The sequence below is a fragment of the Arachis hypogaea genome, chromosome 11 (assembly GCF_003086295.3).
Source record: "Arachis hypogaea cultivar Tifrunner chromosome 11, arahy.Tifrunner.gnm2.J5K5, whole genome shotgun sequence".
NCBI classification, from domain to species: domain Eukaryota; kingdom Viridiplantae; phylum Streptophyta; class Magnoliopsida; order Fabales; family Fabaceae; genus Arachis; species Arachis hypogaea.
This window is the reverse complement of record NC_092046.1, coordinates 134,754,019-134,778,786: the sequence shown is the minus strand read 5'-3', so window position 1 is coordinate 134,778,786 and position 24,768 is coordinate 134,754,019. Positions and strand designations below refer to the sequence as shown.

At 32.6% G+C, this 24,768-nt stretch overlaps 1 protein-coding gene across 4 annotated transcripts; it reads left to right on the top strand.

The window, feature by feature from the left end:
* Positions 1-11,795: 11,795 nt before the first annotated feature.
* Positions 11,796-22,939, top strand: LOC112722747 (cullin-associated NEDD8-dissociated protein 1). 4 transcript variants are annotated; one of them, XM_025773879.3, is made up of 29 exons: positions 11,796-12,037; positions 12,244-12,332; positions 12,445-12,614; positions 13,053-13,263; positions 13,910-14,072; positions 14,686-14,815; positions 14,898-15,012; positions 15,129-15,286; positions 15,392-15,515; positions 15,786-15,836; positions 15,915-15,997; positions 16,507-16,591; positions 16,666-16,767; positions 16,951-17,049; positions 17,706-17,816; positions 17,892-17,975; positions 18,062-18,202; positions 18,802-18,894; positions 19,064-19,185; positions 19,286-19,448; positions 19,547-19,786; positions 20,165-20,413; positions 20,505-20,681; positions 20,773-20,919; positions 21,067-21,183; positions 21,396-21,564; positions 21,970-22,047; positions 22,126-22,264; positions 22,553-22,939. In XM_025773879.3, the coding sequence occupies exons 2-29, from the start codon at positions 12,297-12,299 to the stop codon at positions 22,647-22,649; spliced, it is 3,654 nt and encodes a 1,217-aa protein (XP_025629664.1). In that variant the 5' UTR covers positions 11,796-12,037; positions 12,244-12,296; the 3' UTR covers positions 22,650-22,939. The 4 variants fall into 4 exon arrangements, with proteins under 4 accessions (XP_025629664.1, XP_025629666.1, XP_025629665.1 ...); XM_025773881.3 differs by having other exon boundaries at positions 11,814-12,037; positions 13,045-13,263; XM_025773880.3 differs by having other exon boundaries at positions 11,814-12,037; positions 12,227-12,332.
* Positions 22,940-24,768: the final 1,829 nt, after the last annotated feature.

Genomic DNA, 24,768 nt, shown 5'->3' with positions numbered 1-24,768 from the left:
AACAATCATTGTAATGCTATGTTTTCTTTTTCATGAAAATTTTATTTGTTAACATAATCTTTTGCATGTACTATCAGAACTGAACAAATATAACAAATAAGAGAAGCAAAAATGAAGAAAACAAATGATAAGCCTACACAAAAGTATGTTTTGCTTTTCGGTGTAATTTGCTAAGTTTATTGTATTTTTTTCACCTGATGATTGTTTGCCTTTTTAGGATGTACGAAAAAATCATAAATATACCAGAAAGTGGGCGCTCCACTCCACAGAAGCTCATTATGATTCTTCGCAAACATAAGATTCAATATGTAAAATCCTTTCTTTGCTAAAATTTCCTAAAATTTGATGTAATTAATTACTCTAATTTTACTGAATAATGTTTATTTTGTCCTTAGAATGCCGCATGTAAATTTGGCAAGTGAAAATGATCATGTGTTTCAAACACAGACAATCTATAAGAGCAGTGTAAAAAAGCCAAGTGATAATATGTAATTTTTGTTTCTCTTGCCATTTTCTTAATTCTTGTGTTACCATATTCTGTGTCTGATTCCATATATATATAAGGCCCTTTAAGACATTATTCAAGAAAAAAAAGGCAGAAAAAAAGAAAGAAAAAACTGCAACTATGTAAGTTCTCATAAAATAAAAGTTGTGTTTCTATTGAATGCTTGAGGTGTATTTCAGGTTCAAGGAACCACAAGAATCATTAAATGAACCAGCTCCTATACTAGAAGCAATAATAGGTAGTAATCCTCAAGAAAAAATAATTATTCTTCAGAAAGAGACTCATTCTCAATCAGAACCACTCGACATGTGAGTTTTGCAACCTACTTTCAATCTTTTATTCTTTGAGTTAATCATTTCTACCTAAATGTTTACTCAATATTAACTTTTTATTTTTGTCTTCACTAGACTTCCACTTCAAATATTTGCACCTCCATCAGAAACAACAGCCTCAAGCCCTCTGCAAAAGCAACCAACTATTGCAAAATCTCCCAGTGAGGAATATATAGAAGAAGCTATTAATGCGTAAGAAATAATACTTTCGGTGTATTTGGTTTGTCTTTGGGTGTATTTGTGCATGGTTTAATGAGTTACATGTCTTTTTAAATAGCGGCATATTTGGTTCTTATTTCGGTGTATTTCGTGTGAATTGAGGTGTAATTGCTTTGTTTTTTTAATTTAATTCCTTTTCTATAATCCTGCAGTACTCCACAACCTCATGAACCTGATGAAACACACCAACAGAAGAACATACTGAAGAACAACCTCAACAACCTCAACAAGAATCTAATGAGCCAGTAGCTCCTTCTAAAGTGTAAGTTTTACACAATATAATTCTCTTTCAATATTTTCTGTGTATTCTTATACTATTTTATATGTCACCATGCAGTCATCTACCCTCTCAAGCCAATGTTGGATTAATGATGTCGCCAATGTAGCATCATTTCTAAAGCATGACATTCCTGCACCATCATTCAGCCTTGGCTTTTCTAAATTGAATGAGGAAGATACACTTACTCAGGAGGTTGAACCAGCAGTTGAAAAGAAAAAATCTCAGAGAGCACGATATTGCTTGAAGAATTAGAAGAGTTAGAGGAGCAGATCATAAATACTGGGGTTGCAGCAGCATTACATTTTGCTGAGATAAAAGTCTCCAATGCCAAAAGGTACAGCCTACCATTAGCTTTGTTGATTTCAAAACTTCTGTGAGGCGAAACAAAATAACAGGCAACCTTAAAGAAAAATATTTTCTCTGGGTCACAATTGTCAAGACCTATGACAATACACGTACTAATGAGTGGGACACAATATTTATCCTGAATCATGAATATCCGTTGAAAATAACTAGAGGGCACTTTGGATCCTTAAAAGCTAATACATATGTCGAAAATCCGATAATTTTAGAATAACATTAATGATTTTCTTATGAGTTATTGTGCCATATATGTAATAACTTTAGGTTTTTTGTTTTCTTAGGTTGTCTTTGCAATGTGTCATATTCTAAACAAAAAAAGAATTAAAAGATTTGAAGAATAAATATACTATTTTTCCTTTAATATTATGGTAAAGTGTAGTAAGTTCAAATTTTGGTGTATTTTTAAAATGTATTGTTTGTTATAATTGTTTCTTTCGGTGTTATACAAATCTTGCAAAATTTAGCTTTGGGTAATCATAAGGGCAAGTACAAACAACCAAAAACTAACAAGCTCTTCGATATTCAAGAATATAAGGACTTCATCCCATATTTAGACTAGAAAAAGTTTGCATCCCATCCTTTTATACGTTTTCATTTATAAAGTTTCTTAAACAATTCTTTCATTATGTGTCAATTAAACTAAAAAATTATTCTCTTTGATCAAACTTCAGATATTTGCCTCAATTTGCTACATAGAACATTGGTGGATATGGATGGCGGATGTTAAAAAGAATAAATTTCATGTCCTTGACCCATTTCACAAAAAACTCCTTCGAAAGAAAGAACAACACTTAATAAATTTATTGTAAGTTGTTTCTGTCTTCTTTATAAATTCTCTGGTTTCTATTTGTTGTTAGCAATATAAATTCGCTGTAGTTCTGTTTGAAATAAGGTGGACTATTGGTTCATTTCTGTCTAATTTGGTATTAAATATAGTCTTTCTTTTATTTTTCTTTTTTTTTTTTTTGTTTTTAGGGCTTCATGATTTCAAGAATAAAGGTATTTGCCGAAGGACAACTTTTGAAAGACAAGAATGATGAAATTGAAGTACCATACGTTAACATCGCTGGGCAACATAACAAGTATAAATCTTTCTATCTGAGAAAATTTTGTATTTTCTCTTACTATCCTATTTTATTTTGCTAATTTATTTTTATTTTTAGCTTCGATTGTGCAATTTATGTGATGAAATGGCTCGAGATAATTGAACCATAAAACATCAAAAAAGGCAAATATGTATCGGAGAATCGGACACAGTTAACTATCTTTAAAAATAGATAACTCTATATTACTAAATTAACGGAGTTTAATAAAAGAAATTTCTTTAAACTGTAGGAAGAAATGGATCATCTCAGAGTTGAATATGTTTCAGTCATTCTATTTGATGAATTAAATCGACTCAGAGATGAAGACATTTAAGAATGTGAAGCCATCATACTATCCAAGCCATCTGCAATATTATTGAGCCTTATTGTGAATTGCATTTAGAAGATATCGATAGTAAATAGTTTGAATGTTGTATACTGTTAAAAATTGTGTACTAAATTGTCTGTTTGAACACATACTTTCTATCTTTGCAGATATTTGATCCAAGCTTTTTATAAATTTTTTTTTTACAAAAATAAACTTCTATAAAGTTGTCTGTGCTGTATTGAAATGCTGTTAATCTGAATGAATCCAGGTTCAAAAAAATTCTAGGAAAACAAGACTAAATTGTCTAATACACCGAATTCGTTTATGAATACACCGTAAACTATTCAAAATACATCAAAAAAATGTGCATACATATTTTTCTATAAATTATAACCAAGAGATATGAAAATTCTATAATTTGAATTGTTACTCTTCTTAAGTATTGAATTGTCTATGTATTGTATGTTTAAAACAAACAAATTCCTTTAGATAGTTAAAGACACTAACTTCCAAACAAATAGCAACATGTCAAAATAGAGCAAAACAAGAAAATATAAAAAAGAAGAGCATGCAAAATACACCGAAATAGTGTCACACTACACCAGAAAAACTATTCTATGCTACTGAATCTCTGAACTGATAATTCATAACATATCCATGATAATGGTTGAAATTTGATTGTACCACTGAACCACTATAAAAAAGGTTCAACTGCAAAAAGTAAATCATATATTACCACAACTATTAACATGCACAAATTTAGTTTCTCATATTTAAAGAACATCACTTTTACCTCGGTTAGATCTTTCTTTTTCTTTGAAGCATGTGCAATCTGTTTTTCAGTGTTTGGCCCCAATCTATTATTCGGACGTCCTCTTACTCTAATCCGTGGAGGGCTTTGAAGCTCATTAATATCTTCCAACGAAGCATCATGGTGAGATAACGAATATTTTCCTTTGCTTTTGGCTTTGTATTCTTGCATCTCAGTCATAGCATTATCGTAAACGCGGTGTAAAATTGCAGTCAACTCCTCAGATTATGATGCAAATTCATAAATATTTTGTGATCGAAACACCAAATCATCAAATCTCCTGCTTTTTGGCTCCAATAGAGGCTCATCGTGACTGCTCTTGATATGTGTGTGCCTCCTCTTTACGTTCTTGCTCCATCGTTCCAATATATATCTTGGTGATATTTTATTTACTTGCTCAAAGCTTAACACGCTCAGAAAATGACAGTACAATATCCCTCTTGACTCAAATAATAAGCACTGCCATTTAACTTGAATTGATATTGTGTCATATGTAACTGCAAACTTGTTGAATGTTGAGTTTGAAACATGTTCTACAATTTCATATACCGCATAACCTAGAGCAGACTGAGTTGTTCTTGTGATTCAATTAACCTTTCCTCTAAATTGTGCTTGGACTTTTCTGAACTTCGCGTGAGTATACACGTGCTGAAATTGAGCTTCTATTGAGGATTTTGTTGCACACAGTATGTCAGTATAAAAATCTGCAGTATCCGATTCTCTCTCTTTATGCTTTGTACTTTTTAGGCAATTATTATACTGTTTGACGAATTGTATAAGTGAGCTGTTGCGTGTAATAAACATTTTTAAAAAAGAGCGTGCTCTCGCTCCTTTGTGTGCTTCTCATCCCGACCCATAAGTGGTGATCCAGATAAATTGGAATCCATAAATGACGATCTTCGTAAAGCTCTAAAAAATTCATAAAAATACTAATTCAGAACCAAAAATACACTGAAAGACATACATCTTGACACCTCTACTGGACACCATTACACTGAAACACATAAAAATGTTAGTTAATCCTAATAAAGACACCATTACCGAAAATCACTTGCTGTCCTTGTCACCGAACTTCATCAGAAAATCATTTTAATACCTATTAAATGCTTCTTTTGTAAGAGATTTCCATACAACATGACTCATCTCAAGTACAATTTTTTCGTGTCGCTTGTAGCCATTTAGTTTACTTGGGACCTTTTTCATGATATGTCAAATATACCATCAGTGAATAGTTGTGAGCAACTGAGCATACAAGCCTCAATAGCACTTTGCATCGATACTCATTGATCGGTAAGAATTCCTTTAGAATATTGCCTCCCATGTAACGAAGCCGACATTTAAATAACAATTTGAATGATTGAACATCCTCGTTTTTTTTAATCAAAATACATCCCAGAAGTGTTGACTGACCGTGGTAATTTACCCCAACAAAAGAACCAAAAACCAAATTATACCTGAATACAACGACAAAAAAACAAATCATATATACACCGAAAGTAGTTCAAAAAAACACATAAACCAGAATAACAAATTACTTGTTTATATTGTAAGTGGTATCAAATGAAATAACATCTTTAAAATACTCACAAGCAGTCCTGTTTCTTGCATCAACCCAAAAAGCAATTTTAATTGACTGAGCAACCTCAAGTTCAAGCTCGAAAAAGAAATTCGGATTCTTCTCTTTCATTCTTAATAAATATTTCCCAAATTCTTTTGCATCCTCAAGTTCCGAAACATTCTGCATTTCTCTCGTGATATAATTTCTCACATCTTTTCTAATAAAACTTAATTCACGATGACCTCCTGCTGCTGCAACAAATGATTGATATGTTTTGCTTGGTTTGATTCCGGCTTCCTCGTTGTTCTAAATTGTATGTCGTACATACATACTTAGTTCCCTGTGTTGTTTAAATATCTCTGCTTGATTTAGACAGCACGGATGTGAATGATGCAACACAACCTTCGAAATGATCCAAACACCAACATCCTTCAATATATGTATATAAATTCTTGCAGGACAATTTAATTCAGCAAAGGAATTTGTCTTCTGAGTTGGAGAGATGCTCGATTTTCATTTCCCTTCTTATTTGTGTTTCGAATCTTTGTAGAAAAATCAGCAAGTTTAGAATAATCTTTGTAGAATTTTCCAGCTTTCTCAAGCGTCTTGAAAGTCATGCCAACCTTTGGAACATGCTGCTCATCAACATCCCACAAAAACTGCATAATACATTGAAATAGTTTTACATATTGCAAACTAAAATACACCGAAACTTAGACCGAAACAAATTCATCAAAATAATAAAATCATAAACTAGTGGCAAATCGCATCAACTAGATTCAACCACACCTCACCACTTTATTCGATAAAAAAATAATACAATTCGCTGTGGTTCAATTTAAAGTCTGAAACTAAAATATATCGAAAGAATTCCAAAGTACACCAGGTTTTTATTTAAATACATTGAAATTGAAACCGAACAGATTCATCACAATACAATAATAATTCAGATTCAAAACCTCTACATTACATTTAATAATTCAAACCATCAACAATGATAAACTAGTTACATTATTCACGTACTGAATGATAGAACCATACCTCAGCCACTTGATTCGATTCAAAATAATAATTCACTTCGCTCTCGTTCAATTGACAGTCTGAATTTGAATCATTCATTATCTTCCACAATGAAATAGCTCTTCAAACCTGATTTCACAGCTTGATTTCAAAAACTTTGATCGAAATCTTCAAAATCAGTTAAAAGAGCATTGAACTTGAACGAAGAGAATGCGAAGAACGAAGAGAACATGGAGAAAAAAGAGACGCAGAGAACACAGAGATCGAACACAAGGTAGAGACAAAGAAAATGCTGAGAAAAAACGAAAAAGAAAATAAATCCAAATGAAAAAGAAAGTTATAAATTTCGCTCGTTGATTGAAAGGTTAGTTAGTGGCCGTGGAGGAATGTTAAATTAAAGTTACCTGGTTGGACTTGATTAGTTAAATGACTTGGATATAGAGATTAATTGTAAAATTAATTATATTTTTTGGTTACTTTCATTGTAACAAAGTTTAATTTTAAAATTTGATGCATAATACTGCAAACTTTTTTTTGCTAAACCATTTGGATGAGATATAATTTGATTGGGTTTTTTTGTTTAAATTAAATAAATTTAAAATTTATGAAAATACGTAATTACATAAATACACAATTGGCCATATCTCGAGGACTGAGGGAACATATATCGAGTATAGAGACTCTAATGTGTGTCAGAAGAGTAAAATGGAGCCTCAGTAACTGAGATACGTGCAAATATAGAATATGGGCTCAGTACTTGAGATATGCACAATGCGTGAATTGGTGACTCAGTACTCGAGATATGGTCATTTTTTATTCCGGTGGTGTTTTTGATATAACATGTGGGTATGAGCTTAATCATAGCGTTACAGCGATTGGTTATGGTACAAATGAAATTGGTACTGATTATTGGATTATTAAGAACTCATGGGCACTGAATGGGGTGAGAGAGGATACATAAGGAGGAAAAAATGCATATGTGCTTGTCTTGAATGATATGGAATCGTCATGGATGCTTCTTATCCCACTGCATAATTGTTTTAAGTGAAGTCAAGTTTTTCTAACGAGTATTTTGATTTTTGAGAGTACTTTTTAAAATTTAAAAAATATTTATTTTTTAAAAAATATATTCAAATATATACTCTTAGAATATTTGTTAGTAAGGCTTTTGTAATATTTATTTGGTGAATGCTATGGTGCCTATTTATTAAAAATGGTTAAAAATTATTATTTAATTTAAAAGATATAAGAATAAATAATTTTTAAAAAATCAAAATTTACTACAAAAAATAAGTTAGGCAAAATTTAGGCAAAAACTCATAGGCACCATAGAATTGGCCTATTTATAATAATTGACTAGCCTTTCTCAATATAAATAATTGAGAGATAGACTATATTCAAAAAATTTTCTAGTATGTAAGCTTTTGTTTTTTGTTATTTTTTTTTAGGTTTCGATGGTATTTATATACTTATAAATAAAAATTTTAAATTTTTATTTTTAATAATAAATAATAAATAAATTAAAAATTAAATTTTTTTATAAAAAAAGTAAGATTTTTTGATAAATAATGAACAGGTATATTTGTTTTTATTGAAATAAATTAAATTATTAATTAAATATACTCATATATATATATATATATATATATATATATATATATATATATAGGAATGAATTATTATAAATATTTTTCATGATTATTTTAAAAGAGTATTATACTTAATAAAATTATGAGTATATACCCATTTTGGTCCTCAAAGAATTTTAAACTGGACACTTTAGTCCCCAACTAAAATTAATTACTCGATTGGTTCCTAACAATTAATTCCGTCAGTCACTTAGGTCCTTTATTTCGTTAACTCTAATGGAGGACAAAATAGTCCTGATAACTCTAACAGGGGACTAAATGGTCCCTGACAACTCTAATAAGGGACAAAATGATCTCTGATCCCTTTATTCGAAAACGACACTGTTCTTCCCCAATTTTTATCATATCTCGCATAACTCTAACATTCATATTCTCCTTCTTCACCTTCACATTCTTCTTTTCCATCTTTTCCTTCCTCCTCTTTAGCTCCAAGATTAAGCTATGGTGTTATGGTATAATTGTCACACGTATCGCACCTACCTCAACATGTCATGGACCATACACTTCCTAAATCTTTGTGACTGGTACATCCACCTCCTCTGCACTTCACCCACCAAAAACATCCACTCCCACGTCTTCGATAACATCATCTCCAACCCCGACACGTCCATGAAATCCTCAAGACCAAGTTCCACGACTACTCCAAGGGCACGCCTTTCTCCACTCTCCGGCAAGCAATATAGATTGTTGGACATTAGGACATCATGAGAAGATTCTCCTTCGACATCATATGCAAATTCTCATTTGAAATAGACACCAAGTGCTTCATTCATTATTTTCCAGAGTCCAAGTTGGCAGACAGCTTTGACCTCGCATCCAAGCTATCAGTACAACGAGCAATGTCGTCGTTGCCGCTCATATGGAAATTGAAGCGATTACTGAATATTGGTTCAGAGAAGAAGCTAAAGGAAGCGATCGGAGTGGTGGACAATGTGGTTATGGAGATGATAGGGCAGAGGAAGAGGAAGATGGCAACGACGACGACAGGTCTTAACAAATCAGATTTGCTATCTAGATTCATGGGATCCATCGAAGACGATAACGAGTTGAGAGACATAGGCATTAGTTTCCTGAGTATGAATTGGTTGAGAACAAGTTGAGGATTTTTTTTCTTGTGAACATTAAATTTATAGAGTGTGCATTGTGTAGTTTGAAGTTACAGTGTTAGACTGCTAGTGTTATGCGAGATATGATGGAAATTGGGAGAGAACAGTGTCGTTTCCGAACACAGGAGATCAGGGACTATTTTGTCCCCTGTTAGAGTTGTCAAGGACTATTTTGTCCTCCGTTAGAGTTAACGGAGTAAAGGACCTAAGTGACTAAAGGAATTAATTGTTAGGGATAAATCGAGTAATTAATTTTAGTTAGGGACTAAAGTGTCCAGTCTGAAATTCTTTGAGGACCAAAATGGATATATACTCTAAAATTATTGTCTTTTAGATATTATTGTGTGATATTATTAGATTAATTTTATATTGTATAGATACTATCTTATCATACCAACATAGAAAATGGCATTGTTAGATTAAGTATGTAGGTAGAGTATAGTTAAGTTATTTTTATACGCGCATGATTTAATTTAATAATATCATTTTTTTTTAAATTAATTTTACAGTACTCACAAATAACTAGTACAATAATACAAGTAGATTTGTTTTGATTGAATTAAATTAAATTATTAATTTTAATTATAATCATCGAAATTTTAAATGAAATATTTTTATCACACAATAAAAATGGATGACTGTATCTGAGCTACTAATTTTCGCATTGTGCATATCTTGGCTACTGAGTCAATCAAAATTAGGGTTGGCAAAGCGGACCGATCCGTCCTAATCCGCCCCGCCCAACCAACTAAAATGGGTTTAAAATGCTAGCCCGCTCCACTTTATGGCGGATTGGCGGGCTAGCCCGCTTGATTCTTTTTTTTTTTTGAAAAATAAAATTCATTAAAATTAACTAAAAAATAATAATTAAAAAATCAAATACAAATAAAAAATAGTCAAATTATTTTTTACTTTTTTTTTTAATTTTTAACTTCAATAAAATTGTTCAAAATAATATTTGTCAATAGAACTATCTTTATTTTAAAAAATAAGTCACATAATTCGAACAAATATACGAAATTATAAAATAAAATAAATAAAGTTAATAACTAAAAGAAGAATAAAAATAAAAAAAAGTGTTTGAAAGTTCTATAATTATTAATTTTATAATAATAATCACTCTTTTATTTAATAAAAAAAGAAAATAAAAATCTTTGACCCGGCGGACCATTCCGTCCCGCAAAAACCCGCCAATTTAGCGGTGCAGATTTGGCGAATTTTTTTAATTTGGCGGGTTCTAAATACTAGCTCGACCCAACGGAACCCGTTTTGCCACCCCTAATTTTTTGCATCTATCTCTGACACCTTTATGACACAGATTGTTAGCACCTGAGATTTGTTCAATTTTTGGAACCCCTCATTATTCGAGATGTGGCCAATTGTGTATTTATGTAATTATGTTGTACTTGATGTATTTTTGTAAATTTTATATTTATTTCATTTAAACAAAAAAAATCCTAATTTGATTTTGGAAAAAAATAATCACAAATTTTTAAATTATAAAATTTAAAATTTAAATGGTTATAAATCAATTCAACTTCAATAATAATAGTTTGAAACAGATTAAACTGAAAATAAATTAAAATCAACAAAATAAAAATTATAATATTTTGAATACAATTAAAAAATAGAAATCATAATAAATTCTATTAATTTTTTTTTCACATGATTTTATCTTTTAAATATATCAAAATTATACTACAAACATTTTATTTTAGTTGTCCAATATTCTTATCTTATTTAGAAATATATCTATAGCGTTCAATTTTCTTTTTATCATTATCCAATACATCTATCTTATTTACCATGATTACTTGACAACGAAATAAATAAATAATACACAATAAAAATATAAATAGTTATATTTATATATATGTGTGTGTGAATTTTGTTTTCTTAAATTAAACTCCTCTAAAATAAAAAAACAAAATTGATAAAATAATAAAATAAAAAATTAATTATTTTTAAGTAAAAATAATAATTTTATATATGGTAAAAGTTATGAATTTACTAATGATTGATATAACTTTATCATTTTACTAATTGTGGTTTTCTAGAGAATTTAATTTTTTTTGTTGACTGTATGAAATTTAATTAATCTATTTAGAAAATATTTATAAAATAAATTAGTATTTATTTGGATACTATTATTTTAATAAAAAGATTTTTTAATGAAAAATATTTTTTTTATTTTTAGTGTATTTGACAAATTTTTAGTAGTAAAACTAAAAATAAAATTATTAAAAAATAAAAAAATAATTTTTTTAAAAAATTATAATTTACATATTTTTTTTTAATATTTTTTAAAAAAATATTTTTTACATAATAAATAAATAAAAAATACTTTTATATTATTATATCTAAACATAATTAATAAATAAAAAATATTTTTATATAAAATATCTAAACATAAAATTACTTCTAATTTTACTTTTTTATAAAAATTTAAAAAAAAATAACTTAAAAAAATATTTTTTTAAAAACTCATCCAAACAAATCTTTAGTCTATCTAAAAAAAAAAAGTAGTAATATATAAAAAATGAAATGAATAGGGTTTAAAGGTAGAAGAGTGTGGTGTGAGTGAGAGCTGGGTAGCGAGGAGTGTTGAGTGCAGCCCAATCGGAGTGAAACAAGACCTGAATCCAATCCGTTTCCCATTCTGATCCATCGCAATCGCATCGCCTTTTTCTCCATTCTCTCTGCCTCGCCGGTGCCGGATTCTCAGCTCGCACTTTCCTTGCTTTGCTTTGTTTAGGGTTTCATCCCTTTTTTGCTTTTCAGGTTCTGTTTTCTTTCTCTATCTCTCTACCAAAATCTCTTTGTTCTTCGCTCGCTATGGCCTCTGCTCACTCCTGCATCCCACCCCTGTCGTTAGCATTTAAGCATTCCATGTTCTTTAGAATTTAGGAGAATCGTTCCTTTATGCTTTCAACTTATTGTCACACTCATCCGACGTATTTCTAAATCCAGTTTTCGCACCTTCTCAGATTGCAGCTGTTTTGTGAGACTTGGCATTACACATTCACACAGTGCTGGCAACATGGCTAATTTAACTCTAACTGGCATACTAGAGAAGGTACATAGTTTTCTGTCCTTTTTGGAATGAGCTTGAGAGTATGGGTGCCATTATATATAGTTATTTATGTTAATTGATTCCTTTTCGGTTTTTTCTGAATTGTTTCTTGTAGATGACTGGAAAGGATAAGGACTATAGATATATGGCCACGTCTGATTTGCTTAATGAGTTGCAGAAATCATCATTTAAGGCTGATACTGATCTAGAGATGAAGTTGACAAATATCATCATACAACAGCTTGATGATGCAGCTGGTGATGTTTCTGGGCTGGCTGTCAAATGGTACAGCAATTCTCTATGCTCACTTGTATATTTTAGTTTTGCTTTGCATGTATGTTTCAAATAGTGTTATTTCGTCTTCTACCGTCAGTTATGGATTTATGCCACTGTTTTCGAAGGTTAGTTAAGTATAATTTAAAAGATTTTGTAGGATTTTTTTGCTCATTCTGCTATTCTCTTTTTCTGTGTTGTTACTATTATTATTATTACAGAAGCTAAAATCATGCCTACACTTTTAATAACTTATAATGAAAAGTCAGCTTGTTAATCCCCGTTGTTTTTACAAACGCAAGTGTTGCAGAAAATTATTTGTTCAAGGGTCTTCGTTGTAGGGAGCTCAAGTTACAATGAGAAAATAAAAAATAAATGATAAAGTTTGATACTTTTCAGAAATGTATTAAATATTATATTTATGAATCTAACTTGATAAAAGATTTGCAGTCTTGCTCCATTAGTGAGGAAGGTGAGTGAGGCAAGGGTTGTGGAAATGACCGAAAAACTCTGTGATAAATTGCTAAATGGGAAGGATCAGCATCGTGATATTGCCAGCATAGCTTTGAAAACAATTGTTGCTGAAGTTTCTACTCAGTCTCTTGCCCAGTCTATTCTTCATTCTCTCTCACCACAACTGATAAAAGGAATTACTGGCTCAGTATGTTCTTAGTTATACTTAAAACCTCTGTTCCTTCAATTTTAATAATAACTCATCTGTATCCGTGAGGCCAATGGCACATTCATTAAGTTCCACCTTTTTTTGGTCTTCAGGCCTCTCTGAGTTGATATTTTCTATTTGTAGATGATTTTATGTTTATATTATCAGTTTCTTCTGATCTGATCTGATATGTACCTATTAGGCAATAGTTGTTTAAGACATAAAAGATATTTAAATATATTTTATTTGATTTTTCGTACTTATGAAGCAGCCATTTCATTTTTTAATATTTAGACCTAAGTGTTTCAATCGATATTTATTTGCACATCCTTAATACTGTGGCTAAGTAACACTCCGTTTTTCTTTGCTTCTATTTATGATGTCAGAAATTTTATTTCTCATAGATTCATTTTATTTTTGAAAAATGTCATGTGACTTTTTTCCTCCTCCCTTATTATTATATATAGCTACGGGCAACTTTGGGTTGTTTTTTCAGTTTATATTTTTAGCCCTGCAACTTCCAAGGTTTATGGTGTAACATGAACTATATGCATAAATGTGAAACTGCTAATTGTGATTTATGAACTCTTTAATTAGTGTTTTTCTAAGTAACATGCCTTTTTGAAATCTCCACTTTATTCTGCAGATGGGCACAGAGATTAAATGTGAATGCTTGGATATTTTATGTGATGTCCTTCATAAATTTGGGAATCTAATGGCATCTGATCATGAGCTGTTATTAAGTTCCCTGCTTTCTCAGTTGGGTTCCAATCAAGCTAGTGTTCGCAAGAAGACTGTGGCATGCATTGGTAAGACTAACCTGAAATTTTGGCTTTTTATTTTTCATCGGAATTTCGATGTTGCTTTTTGTTGCAAGCGCACTGACTCCTTTTTTTTAAAAAAAATTACTTTTTTTTTGTCATTGGACTCGCATAATTTAAGATGGTTATATATGAAGCAAATGTTCCCTAAACCCTAAAACTATCAAGCTAGAAAAAGTAGCTCAAAAAGCTTTTGATGTTTGAACAAACACACCCATACCATGTATGTTTTGTTGCAAACTGGCTTTTGTATCAATTTGAACATCAAAATTGATTTGGTTTTAAAAATCTGACAAAGGGCCTTCGGCCTGGATGATATTTTGGTAAGCAAACACCAAGAGCGTTTATCTATCCATGAGCGTTAGTTTTGGTAAGGAAAATTAAAATATAAGTAAATGATTGCTCACTTGCAACATTATGATAAAAAAAGGACGCGAGAAGAAAACTGATGATGATCTCCAGAAAAGTTCTTAATTTCTCTTGACTGAAATGGTGTTCTTTCCCCTTCCTTTCTCGAATGGACCACTAATTTTATGGATCTAATACATGTCATTGAAATTAAAGTCTGTTATACTTAACGATTTAATTTTCTTCTCTTCAGCATCTCTTTCTTCAAGCTTGTCAGATGATTTACTGGCGAAAGCAACAATTGAAGTTGTTACTAACTTGAAAAGTAAAGTTGCTAAGTCTGAAATGACCCGCACAAATATACAGATGATTGGTGCTTTGAGGTGGGAAATAACTTTCATCTTCCCCCATTTCTGCTTCAGTTCTCTTTTCTGTTAAAATGAAATCACTTTCTTCTTGTTTCAGTCGTGCTGTTGGCTACCGTTTTGGGTCCCATCTTGGAGACACGGTTCCAGTTCTTATTGATTACTGTACTAATGCATCAGAAAATGACGAAGAGCTTCGTGAGTATAGCTTGCAGGTGCTATGTTTGTTATCAGAAGCTTTACAATGATGAAGAGCTTTGTGTGTAACATATTTGTTGTTTTTATACTGTAAGATATTTGCTTTGGGCTCAATAATAAAATGTTACTGCAGGCATTAGAAAGCTTTCTCTTAAGGTGCCCAAGGGATATTTCCTTGTATTGTGATGAAATTCTACATTTGACGCTAGAATATCTAAGCTATGATCCAAACTTCACTGACAATATGGAGGAGGATACTGACGATGAAGGTCATGAAGAGGAGGAGGATGAGTATGTGACCTTTGTTTTTTGTTCTCTTGGCTGCTTGTATGGACAGGAGTTCATGGTTGCATGTTATTCTTGTATCTTATGTTGAATATATTGTTTCTTTTGCAGTGAGAGTGCAAATGAATATACAGATGATGAAGATGTCAGCTGGAAAGTTCGAAGAGCAGCAGCCAAATGCCTAGCAGCATTGATTGTTTCTCGCCCTGAAATGCTTTCAAGGCTATATGATGAGGTAAAGTTGCTATCAGTTTCTAGTTCATATATTATTGGTTCTTCTCAATATTTGAGAATGCGATAATGATGTTCCTATATTACCTTTATGAGATATATGCTTTTATCGTTATTTCCTTCCAATAACATTTAATATTTTCATTAAAATAGGGGGTAGGAGGAGAGAGAAAAATTATGTTTACATGCTTTTGTGTACATAACTTTTACCCACCTTTTATAATATCTTATCACTTGAATGGTTGCCTAATTTTTAGACTCTTCTGTTCTACAGGCTTGTCCCAAATTGATCGACAGATTTAAAGAGAGAGAAGAAAATGTCAAGGTTGGTCTCAAATTGAGTATTATTATTACTTATTATTTAACGATACCAAGTTGCTTATATGACATGGATATGTTGCAGATGGATGTATTTAATACTTTCATTGAGCTCTTGCGTCAAACTGGCAATGTAACTAAAGGGCAGATTGATGCAAATGAAACGAGGCAAGTCAAGCTTATGATTTTTATTCCAAATAACTCTGTCTAGTTATCTTTTTATTTCTTTGGATGGTGGAAACTTGATTCAGTGAATTGCCAGTAATTCGTTCAGAATGTTTGATTCTGATTTCTGCATGAATTAGTTGTGCACTTCGAGACATTTTTAGAAAATGTTTTCTCGAACCATGTTCTATCAATATTCTTAACTGCTGCTTTTACTGAAATGGGAATTCTACAAGATTTGTATCTGAAGACAGCTGTCTGATAATAAAATATACGTTTTTACTGTAATCTTCCTGGTTTTTCTATATCCACATGATCTGAGTGTGCACATGCATTGTGTTGTTTAGTTTTATGATTTTGTCACAATTTTAATATGGGTTGATATGCTTTATCAGCAGCACTATCTTCATCCACTATCATTCTAGCTTTTCCTGCTGTTAAGTGATAAGCCCGTTTTTGCATTTACCTCATATGGTGTCACATTTATTGAATTGTTCTTGCCTGAAATGCAGTCCTAGATGGTTGTTGAAGCAAGAAGTTTCAAAGATTGTCAAATCTATAAATAGGCAGTTGCGTGAGAAATCTATCAAGACAAAGGTAATAGTCATTAAAAGTTGATATATGATTAAAACACTCACTAGATTTTAAGCGTAGTTTACTTGTGTATGTAGGTTGGTGCGTTTTCTGTTCTGAAAGAACTGGTGGTTGTCTTGCCAGACTGTCTTGCAGACCACATTGGGTCACTCATTCCAGGAATCGAAAAAGCATTAAATGTACATCATATTGCCTTTGGTTGTAATTATTTTAATCTAATGTATTTTTATTGAGATTGGAAGTCTATGCTTCATACATAGCTCTTCTTTTGATTGCTTTAGCTTTTGTATATAGTTTTTCTCTTGTCATTTGGTCCTTTAAACTCTCTTTCTCTTATTTTATTTTTATTTTTTGCATTCCAGGACAAATCATCTACATCAAATTTGAAGATTGAAGCTCTCGTATTTACAAGATTGGTATTATCTTCACACTCTCCTGATGTTTTCCACCCATATATTAAGGTAACAGCAAGTTTTTTTTTTGTTCAGTTTATGCTTTTCTCTGGGTTTGATTCCTGCATCAGTGCTGGTGTATGATAAATTTGCTAATGATTATCTTTAAAACACTATTGGCGTATTTCCCTCTTATATGAGTTTTACTTATATATATATATATATATATTTGTTTTAACTTACTGTTTATAGTTAACTATTTTTCTGCTTTATATAGAAAAATTGTTTCCATTGACTAAAGTTATAATTTTGCCATTTCTCGGATTGTACTTATAGATTGATCCTCAAGCATTTTGGTCGAAACATTTCTTTCATGTCATAATTTAGGTATCCATGTTGCCTAGAGGTGGGTTATTGACATTCTTTTCTATAACTGATTTGGCCATGTTTATGTTGTCAGTAGCATTTGTGATTTAAGTCTTTCTCCGTATTTGACCATAGTGGGTTTCATACAAGGATTGTGTCAACTATGAAATCCGTTTTTTGGTTATCAACATCCGAACCTTTTATATAGCTGTTCCTTTACACACTTCTATTGTTTTTTACTTTGCCTGTCGAAATATTTCACTAAAGGGCAGTAACGTGAATGTTACGTTAATGTCTATGACTCTACGCATGACAAATGGAAGCATACTGCTTTATTGAATTTCTGTTCCTGTTACTAGGCTCTTTCTGCTCCTGTTCTATCAGCTGTTGGTGAGCGATATTATAAGGTCACTGCTGAGGCCTTGAGGGTATGCGGAGAACTCGTACGCGTTGTCCGCCCTAGCATTGAGGTATTTGTGTGTACCATCTTTGGGCTGAGAAATAGTGTCAGACCTATTCCTAATTGAAATGAAATTGTGGTGTAGGGATCTGGATTTGATTTCAGACCATACGTCCATCCCATTTATAATGGCATTATGTCGCGCTTAATAAACCAAGATCAAGATCAGGTTAGTATGATAATTTGTTGAAGATTGCTTTTAAATTTTTGTCATGCTTGACTCTCTCTCTCTCTCTCTCTCTCTCTCTCTCTCAGGAGGTTAAGGAGTGTGCTATCTCCTGCATTGGCCTCATTGTGTCAACATTTGGTGATCATCTAAATGAAGAACTACCAGCATGCCTTCCTGTACTTGTTGATCGAATGGGAAATGAGATAACTCGTCTCACAGCAGTCAAGGTTGGTCAGTTGAATTTTGAGCTTTAAAATTCAAGGATTTTCTATGACTTGCAAGTTGTGATATAGATAAAACTTTAAATTGTATGGTAATAAGGGAATTCCTTCACAAGGGAAGTGGAAAGGTCAATGAAATCATTATGATTACTTGTATGTAGCATACCTGATGTGCTAAATATTCAACGTTATATAACCTTTGGATGCAGCTCTTTCCCAGACCTTGCATAACACAGGATGCTTGGGCAATGGCTGCCCTTTATATTTTGTAATTAAGTTTCAGGAATCTTTGTATTCTACCCCCATTTCTCTGTAACAATTAATTGCTTTGCTTAAAATTGCCATTCTGAAGCTTCTTGAAATTTTCTTTATGTAAAGTGAACAGTTAACTCTCAGTGGACTGATATGGGTAGTAGACCCAAATCAAATTGGGGACTTGGTGACCCTAACCAACTATAGTAGCAGGGGGTTGTATGTAACTTCAGATGGCTATATTCCTTTTCTGCTCATAGATGTTCTGCTGTAAACATGATAGAAATCAAATATTTTTCTGCTTGCTGATTTATTTTTAATATATTTTTATAATGTCATGGTTTATTGAGCAGGCATTTGCTGTCATTGCTGCTTCTCCACTTCGGGTGGATCTGTCATGTGTTCTGGAGCATGTAATAGCAGAGTTGACTGCATTTCTACGGAAAGTATGTAATTCTCACCATAATGATCTGTATTATTATTTATTACCTTGAGTAGTGTTTACTTGGAATTTTTTGTGGTGGTATGTAAAGCTTATTTTTTGTTGTTACTTATTTCTGCTAGAAAGGGTCCAATATAATATAATAATCTTTGATTTGCTGGTTTGCAAAACAGGCTAATCGAGCACTAAGGCAGGCAACCTTAGGAACCTTAAATTCACTTATAGTTGCATATGGTGATAAGATTGGTTCTTCTGCGTATGAAGTTATTATTGTAGAACTCTCGGGACTAATTAGGTTTGTCTACTCATCTACCCTTATGTTAATTGGCAGTGATGATCAGGATTGATTGACCCAGTAATTTTTCCTGCCTGAATTTTTGTTGCCTGTGTTACAGTGATTCTGATTTACATATGACAGCTCTTGCCCTTGAACTCTGCTGCACGTTAATGAGTGACAAGAGGTCCAGTCCTAGTGTTGGTCTGGCTGTCAGAAACAAAGTTCTTCCTCAAGCTCTGACATTAATTAAAAGCTCCTTGCTGCAGGGGCAAGCCCTTTTGGTATTCTACATTGATTGATTGATATAGTTAATGTTTTACCCATTTTTAATATCATAAAATCTATGCATGCTTATGTTTTCTTGTTCTTAATGCTCCAGGCTTTACAGAATTTTTTTGCTGCTTTAGTCTATTCTGCAAACACTAGCTTTGATTCTCTGCTGGAGTCACTACTTGCCAGCGCCAAGCCTTCACCACAGTCAGGTGGCATTGCCAAACAAGCGTTGCATTCAATAGCCCAATGTGTGGCTGTTCTGTGCCTTGCTGCTGGGGATCAGAAGTGTTCGTCCACAGTGAAAATGCTGACAGACATTCTCAAGGATGACAGCAGTTCTAACTCTGTATGTTCTCCAGTTTTTCGGCTGCATAGCAAATGTTTTGCTGATAATCTGTTTCCCTGTCTCCTTACTTTTGCAGCCTTCCCCAATTAAATCTTGTTTAAAATATGGATGATGGACTGCTGAATCTTTATTGCTGTTTTTGGTATTTTATTTATTTAAATTTTTTCGTGGCTAGTCTGATAGGATGTCCTTAAAATTTGTAGTATTTTAGGCTATCCCTGGAATTTAATAGATACCATAACTTCAGGATATCATTTCAATATATTGTGGAATGAATTTGTCCCAACACTTCCCATTATACATCCTCATGACTTACCCTTTCAGATTGTTTCAGCACTTCCCTGTGTACTAATCATATTTTCATTTTCCATTTTAAAGGCTAAGCAGCACCTTGCCCTTCTATGTTTGGGAGAGATTGGTAGGAGGAAGGATCTTAGTGCACATGCCCATATAGAAAATATTGTCATTGAATCCTTCCAATCACCTTTTGAAGAGATAAAGTCTGCTGCCTCTTATGCTCTTGGTAATATCGCTGTTGGCAACCTTCCAAAATACTTGCCGTTTATCTTGGATCAGATCGATAATCAGCAGAAGAAACAGTATCTCTTGCTTCATTCTTTGAAGGAGGTGTGTTTCCTTGAACAAATATTTTCCCCTTGATTGTGATTTCGTGCAGATATTTATGGAAGATGCAATTCTATTGCCCTTTCTTACCCAGGTAATTGTGAGACAATCTGTTGATAAAGCAGAGTTTCAAGAGTCGAGTGTTGAGAAAATACTTAATTTACTCTTCAACCACTGTGAAAGTGAGGAAGAAGGGGTGCGCAATGTGGTGGCCGAGTGTTTGGGAAAAATTGCACTTATTGAACCTGCAAAACTTGTTCCTGCACTCAAGGTAGCTGAATTTTCTGTTGGTATGCTGTATTCATGCTTTTGACTTGCAAGTTATATATGATGGATATCTTTGTGTTTTGAAATTTCTTTAGGTAAGAACAACCAGCCCAGCTGCTTTTATCCGAGCTACTGTTGTCATTGCTGTAAAGTATTCTATTGTGGAACGTCCTGAGAAGATAGACGAGATCATATACCCCGAGATATCATCATTTCTGATGCTTATCAAGGATAATGACAGAGTGAGTTTAACACCACTCCCCCCCCCCCTCTCTCTCTCTCTCTCTCTCTCTCTCTCTCTCTCTCTCTCTCTCTCTCTCTCTCTCTGGTTTACTGGCAGCTTATTAGATTTAAATCTTGTCACACTGATTGTTCTTATGACCATGCAGCATGTTAGACGAGCTGCTGTCCTGGCTTTAAGCACATTTGCACACAATAAGCCGAACCTCATCAAAGGTCTTCTTCCTGATCTGTTGCCTCTTCTCTATGATCAGACAATTGTTAAGGTAACCTGATTTGTTTTTTTTTTGCCACATGAGAGTTTTTAGAATTCAGCATGACATTACGATATGCACCTGCATTCACTTTACTGTGATGGGTTATTTACAGTAATTTTCATATAATTTGTAATGACATTTGAATTTCATAGCCTACTTTTAACAACGTAGAATCTCATATTAGTGAAGTTGGTCTTATTTTTATAATGTATGTTTCACAGCAAGAGCTGATACGGACAGTTGATCTTGGCCCTTTCAAGCATATTGTGGATGATGGACTTGAATTGAGGAAGGCAGCGTTCGAATGCGTGGACACATTATTGGATAGTTGTCTTGATCAAGTGAACCCCTCATCATTCATTGTTCCTTATCTGAAATCTGGGTTGGATGGTGAGATTTTGTTATAACCTTTCGTCATGCATGCGAGTTAGATGATTCTGATACAACGATCTAATATTTAGATTCTCTACATTTTTATTCATGTTGACACTTTCCTTTGTATTAGCTTTAAGATATTTAACTATCCCCTTTATCCATTTTTCCTAGCATGTTTGCACAAATTTAGATGCCAATGTACTAGAGCATGATTTTCACTGATGTACCAGAGGACTAGATTTGTGTGTTTCTTACTAAAGCTTAGGCAATGTTAACCATGGTAAATTTATTTCATAGCTATTATTAAATCTGATGAACTATGTAATACTTAAGGGGTTGAGGATCCTGCCTCCCTTTATTCTTTTTCAATACGTATTAATATATCTGTAATTTGAAGGATAACAATCTTGTATTTTTCAGATCATTATGATGTTAAAATGCCTTGCCATCTCATACTCTCGAAGCTAGCTGATAAGTGTCCTTCTGCAGTCTTGGCAGGTTCTTAACAGTCTCTGTTTAGGTATTAAGAATTTTCCGTATTGAAGTTCGTTTTCTAATTTTGATGTCACCTTTCAGTGTTAGATTCATTGGTGGATCCTCTTCAGAAGACCATTAATTTTAAGCCTAAACAAGATGCTGTCAAGCAAGAAGTTGATCGTAATGAAGACATGATTCGAAGCGCGCTTCGAGCCATTGCTTCGTTGAATCGCATTAGGTTTGTATTTGATCTGTCTTTCCATATGATGCTGCTTTCAGATATGGTTCGATTCTGTTAGTGATGCAACCCTAAGATTAATAAATGGATGCAACATAATATTCTGCCTTGGTTGCGTTAGGTGCTCTCCCATGATTAGTTTGCAGAACGATGCAAATTTAGTCTCTTTTCATAGCTGCACTTTTTTTTTTTTTTTAATTATTATATTTTGTTGAGTCTGTTTATTTCCAAGGTTTTCTTCCTCCTTTCCTGTCTGTGAGAGTTAATATCTTTTCTTTGTTTTTACAGTGGGGGAGACTGCAGTGTCAAGTTCAAGAACCTTATGAATGAAATATCGAAATCACAAACTCTCTGGGAGAAGTACTATTCGATCCGCAATGAATGATTGGCTTGCACCCTTTTCTGTTGCCCTTTATCATAAGAGATAAGAAGTGGTGAACTATTATATGCCATGGGTTTTCGGCTGGTCCACAACTTATTTACCTTGAGGGGGGAAAAGTGATAGGTCGTTTTGACACGGATTAATGCAACGGGTGTGGAGAGTGAACTAAATTATTGTACCATACGAGAGAATGATATTCACGCTATAGTGCTGATTTCTTGTATAGACAAAAAGGTTTCTTGCCTTTGGTATTTTTGAGATAATACTCAATTTGGTCCCTCAACTTGCACGGAGTTAGTTCCTAAAATTTCAATTGCCTCTATTTATTCCTTAAACTTTGCGATGTGATTCATGTTAGTCATTAGGATACTTTTTGACGCACAAATGTTAACGCTAACATGGACAGTCGGATGTCATATTGGATTCTGTCGGATGTCATATTGGATTCTGTAAAATGGCATTTTTATTTTAGCACTAAAATAACTCATAGCTCAAAAAAAATAACTCATAGCTCAAAAAAACATCGTAAGTGATATTTATTGAAACTTTACTTTCTAAAGTAAGTGATCCCACATCGTTTTTGGGCACTTGAGCATCAAAACCAAAATGACGTATTATAAGTTTCAGCATGGTATTTGGTTGTTTATGGCATCACGAAGTAATGTTTGTGTCAAAAATCGTTTTAGAGACTAGTGTGAATCACTTTTACCATATGAGTCACTTTTACAAAGTTTAGGAACTAAAAAAAGACAATTGAAATTTTAGGATTAAATTGAGATCTGTGTGCAAGTTTGGAGCCAAATTGAGTATTAACTCTTTTAACTTGTGAAATTTTAGACTATTTTTTTTTATTCATATGTTGTTGGAAATGACTTAGAAATAAGATGTGCAGACTATAAATTCAATTTATTATTTAAAATTCATTATATATTCTGAATAGAAAGCACTGGAAGTTGATCATTCATAAATTAATATGAATAAAAATATCAAAATGTAAACTTTTTTTCTTATTCAATTAATTTTAAGTTAAAAAAAAAAAAGAAAAAAAAACATGATTTTACTAAAAAAAATGAGAATAGCATACAGACATCATAGCAGAGGACTGAGGAAGAAATGGTGGTGGTAGAGCAGCAAGATACTCTAGATCGAAATGCAAATCCCTCCAACAAAACTGCTTCCGACAATTTTAAAACTGCGAGTGGCACCAACCTTGGCAGCGATGCCAGAGGCGACCATGGAGAGGATGTTAGAAATTTTTATTTATGCCGTCAAAAATCTAAAAGCAATTTAGAAATTTGATATACTATGTGGATCCTAAAAGTGTTATATAAAATATTTGTAGACAAGAATCTACTTGCCTAAACTAGTGGGTATAGTATACCCAAACAAGGTGAATCAACTGAAATTTTTTAGTAAGTAAATTCTGAACTACATAGGTAGCACAATATGTTTGCCACTCAATCAAGTGGGCGGGCACTTCACAACTAGTAACATTTAATTGACGAAATTAACTCAATAAACCAGTGTACGCAACCATGCTAATAAATTTTGCAAAGTAAATTTATTTCCCAAGTACTAAATTGAAATCTAAAAGGTTTCACATATCCAAATACATAAATGTTAACTGAAAATGAAAAAGAAACAATGACTTATTAATTCAAGTAGGATAATCACTTATTTATATTAACAACATAAAATGAAACCCATGATATCTCAAAAAGCATAAGCAAGATGTCATCACTTATTCAAATTCACTAAGATGAGTGAATGCTGGCAGCAATAGTGCAAATATCTCAAAAAGCAAAGGAATTTTAAGCTAAAGAGAATATAGACACAATTTAAGCAAGATCGTAATCCTCAAAACACAATAATATTTAATTTATTGTTCATTCATGATCCTATTAAAAACGACAAAGGACAATAAAAAGCCATAGAAAATAACAAGAAATGTTAATAATATGTATTTGTTCTATGATTAAACCTTCCACCCTTAGTAGGTGGCCAAACAAAGGCGTGGATATAATAAGATGCTTTCCAGTTCTTCATGGTATGGGCACACTTCCGATGGACAGTCACTTCTAAGAAATCTCGCTCCATGGGAGGAGCACCACTGTCAAGTTGC

Excerpts from the sequence above, each read along its gene's own strand:
- LOC112722747 (XM_025773879.3), top strand. The coding sequence starts at position 12,297 with ATGGCTAATTTAACTCTAACTGGCATACTAGAGAAG. Across the intron at positions 17,817-17,891 it reads TTGTCCGCCCTAGCATTGAG|GGATCTGGATTTGATTTCAG; the intron begins GTATTTGTGTGT and ends ATTGTGGTGTAG. Across the intron at positions 19,787-20,164 it reads ATGACAGCAGTTCTAACTCT|GCTAAGCAGCACCTTGCCCT; the intron begins GTATGTTCTCCA and ends TCCATTTTAAAG.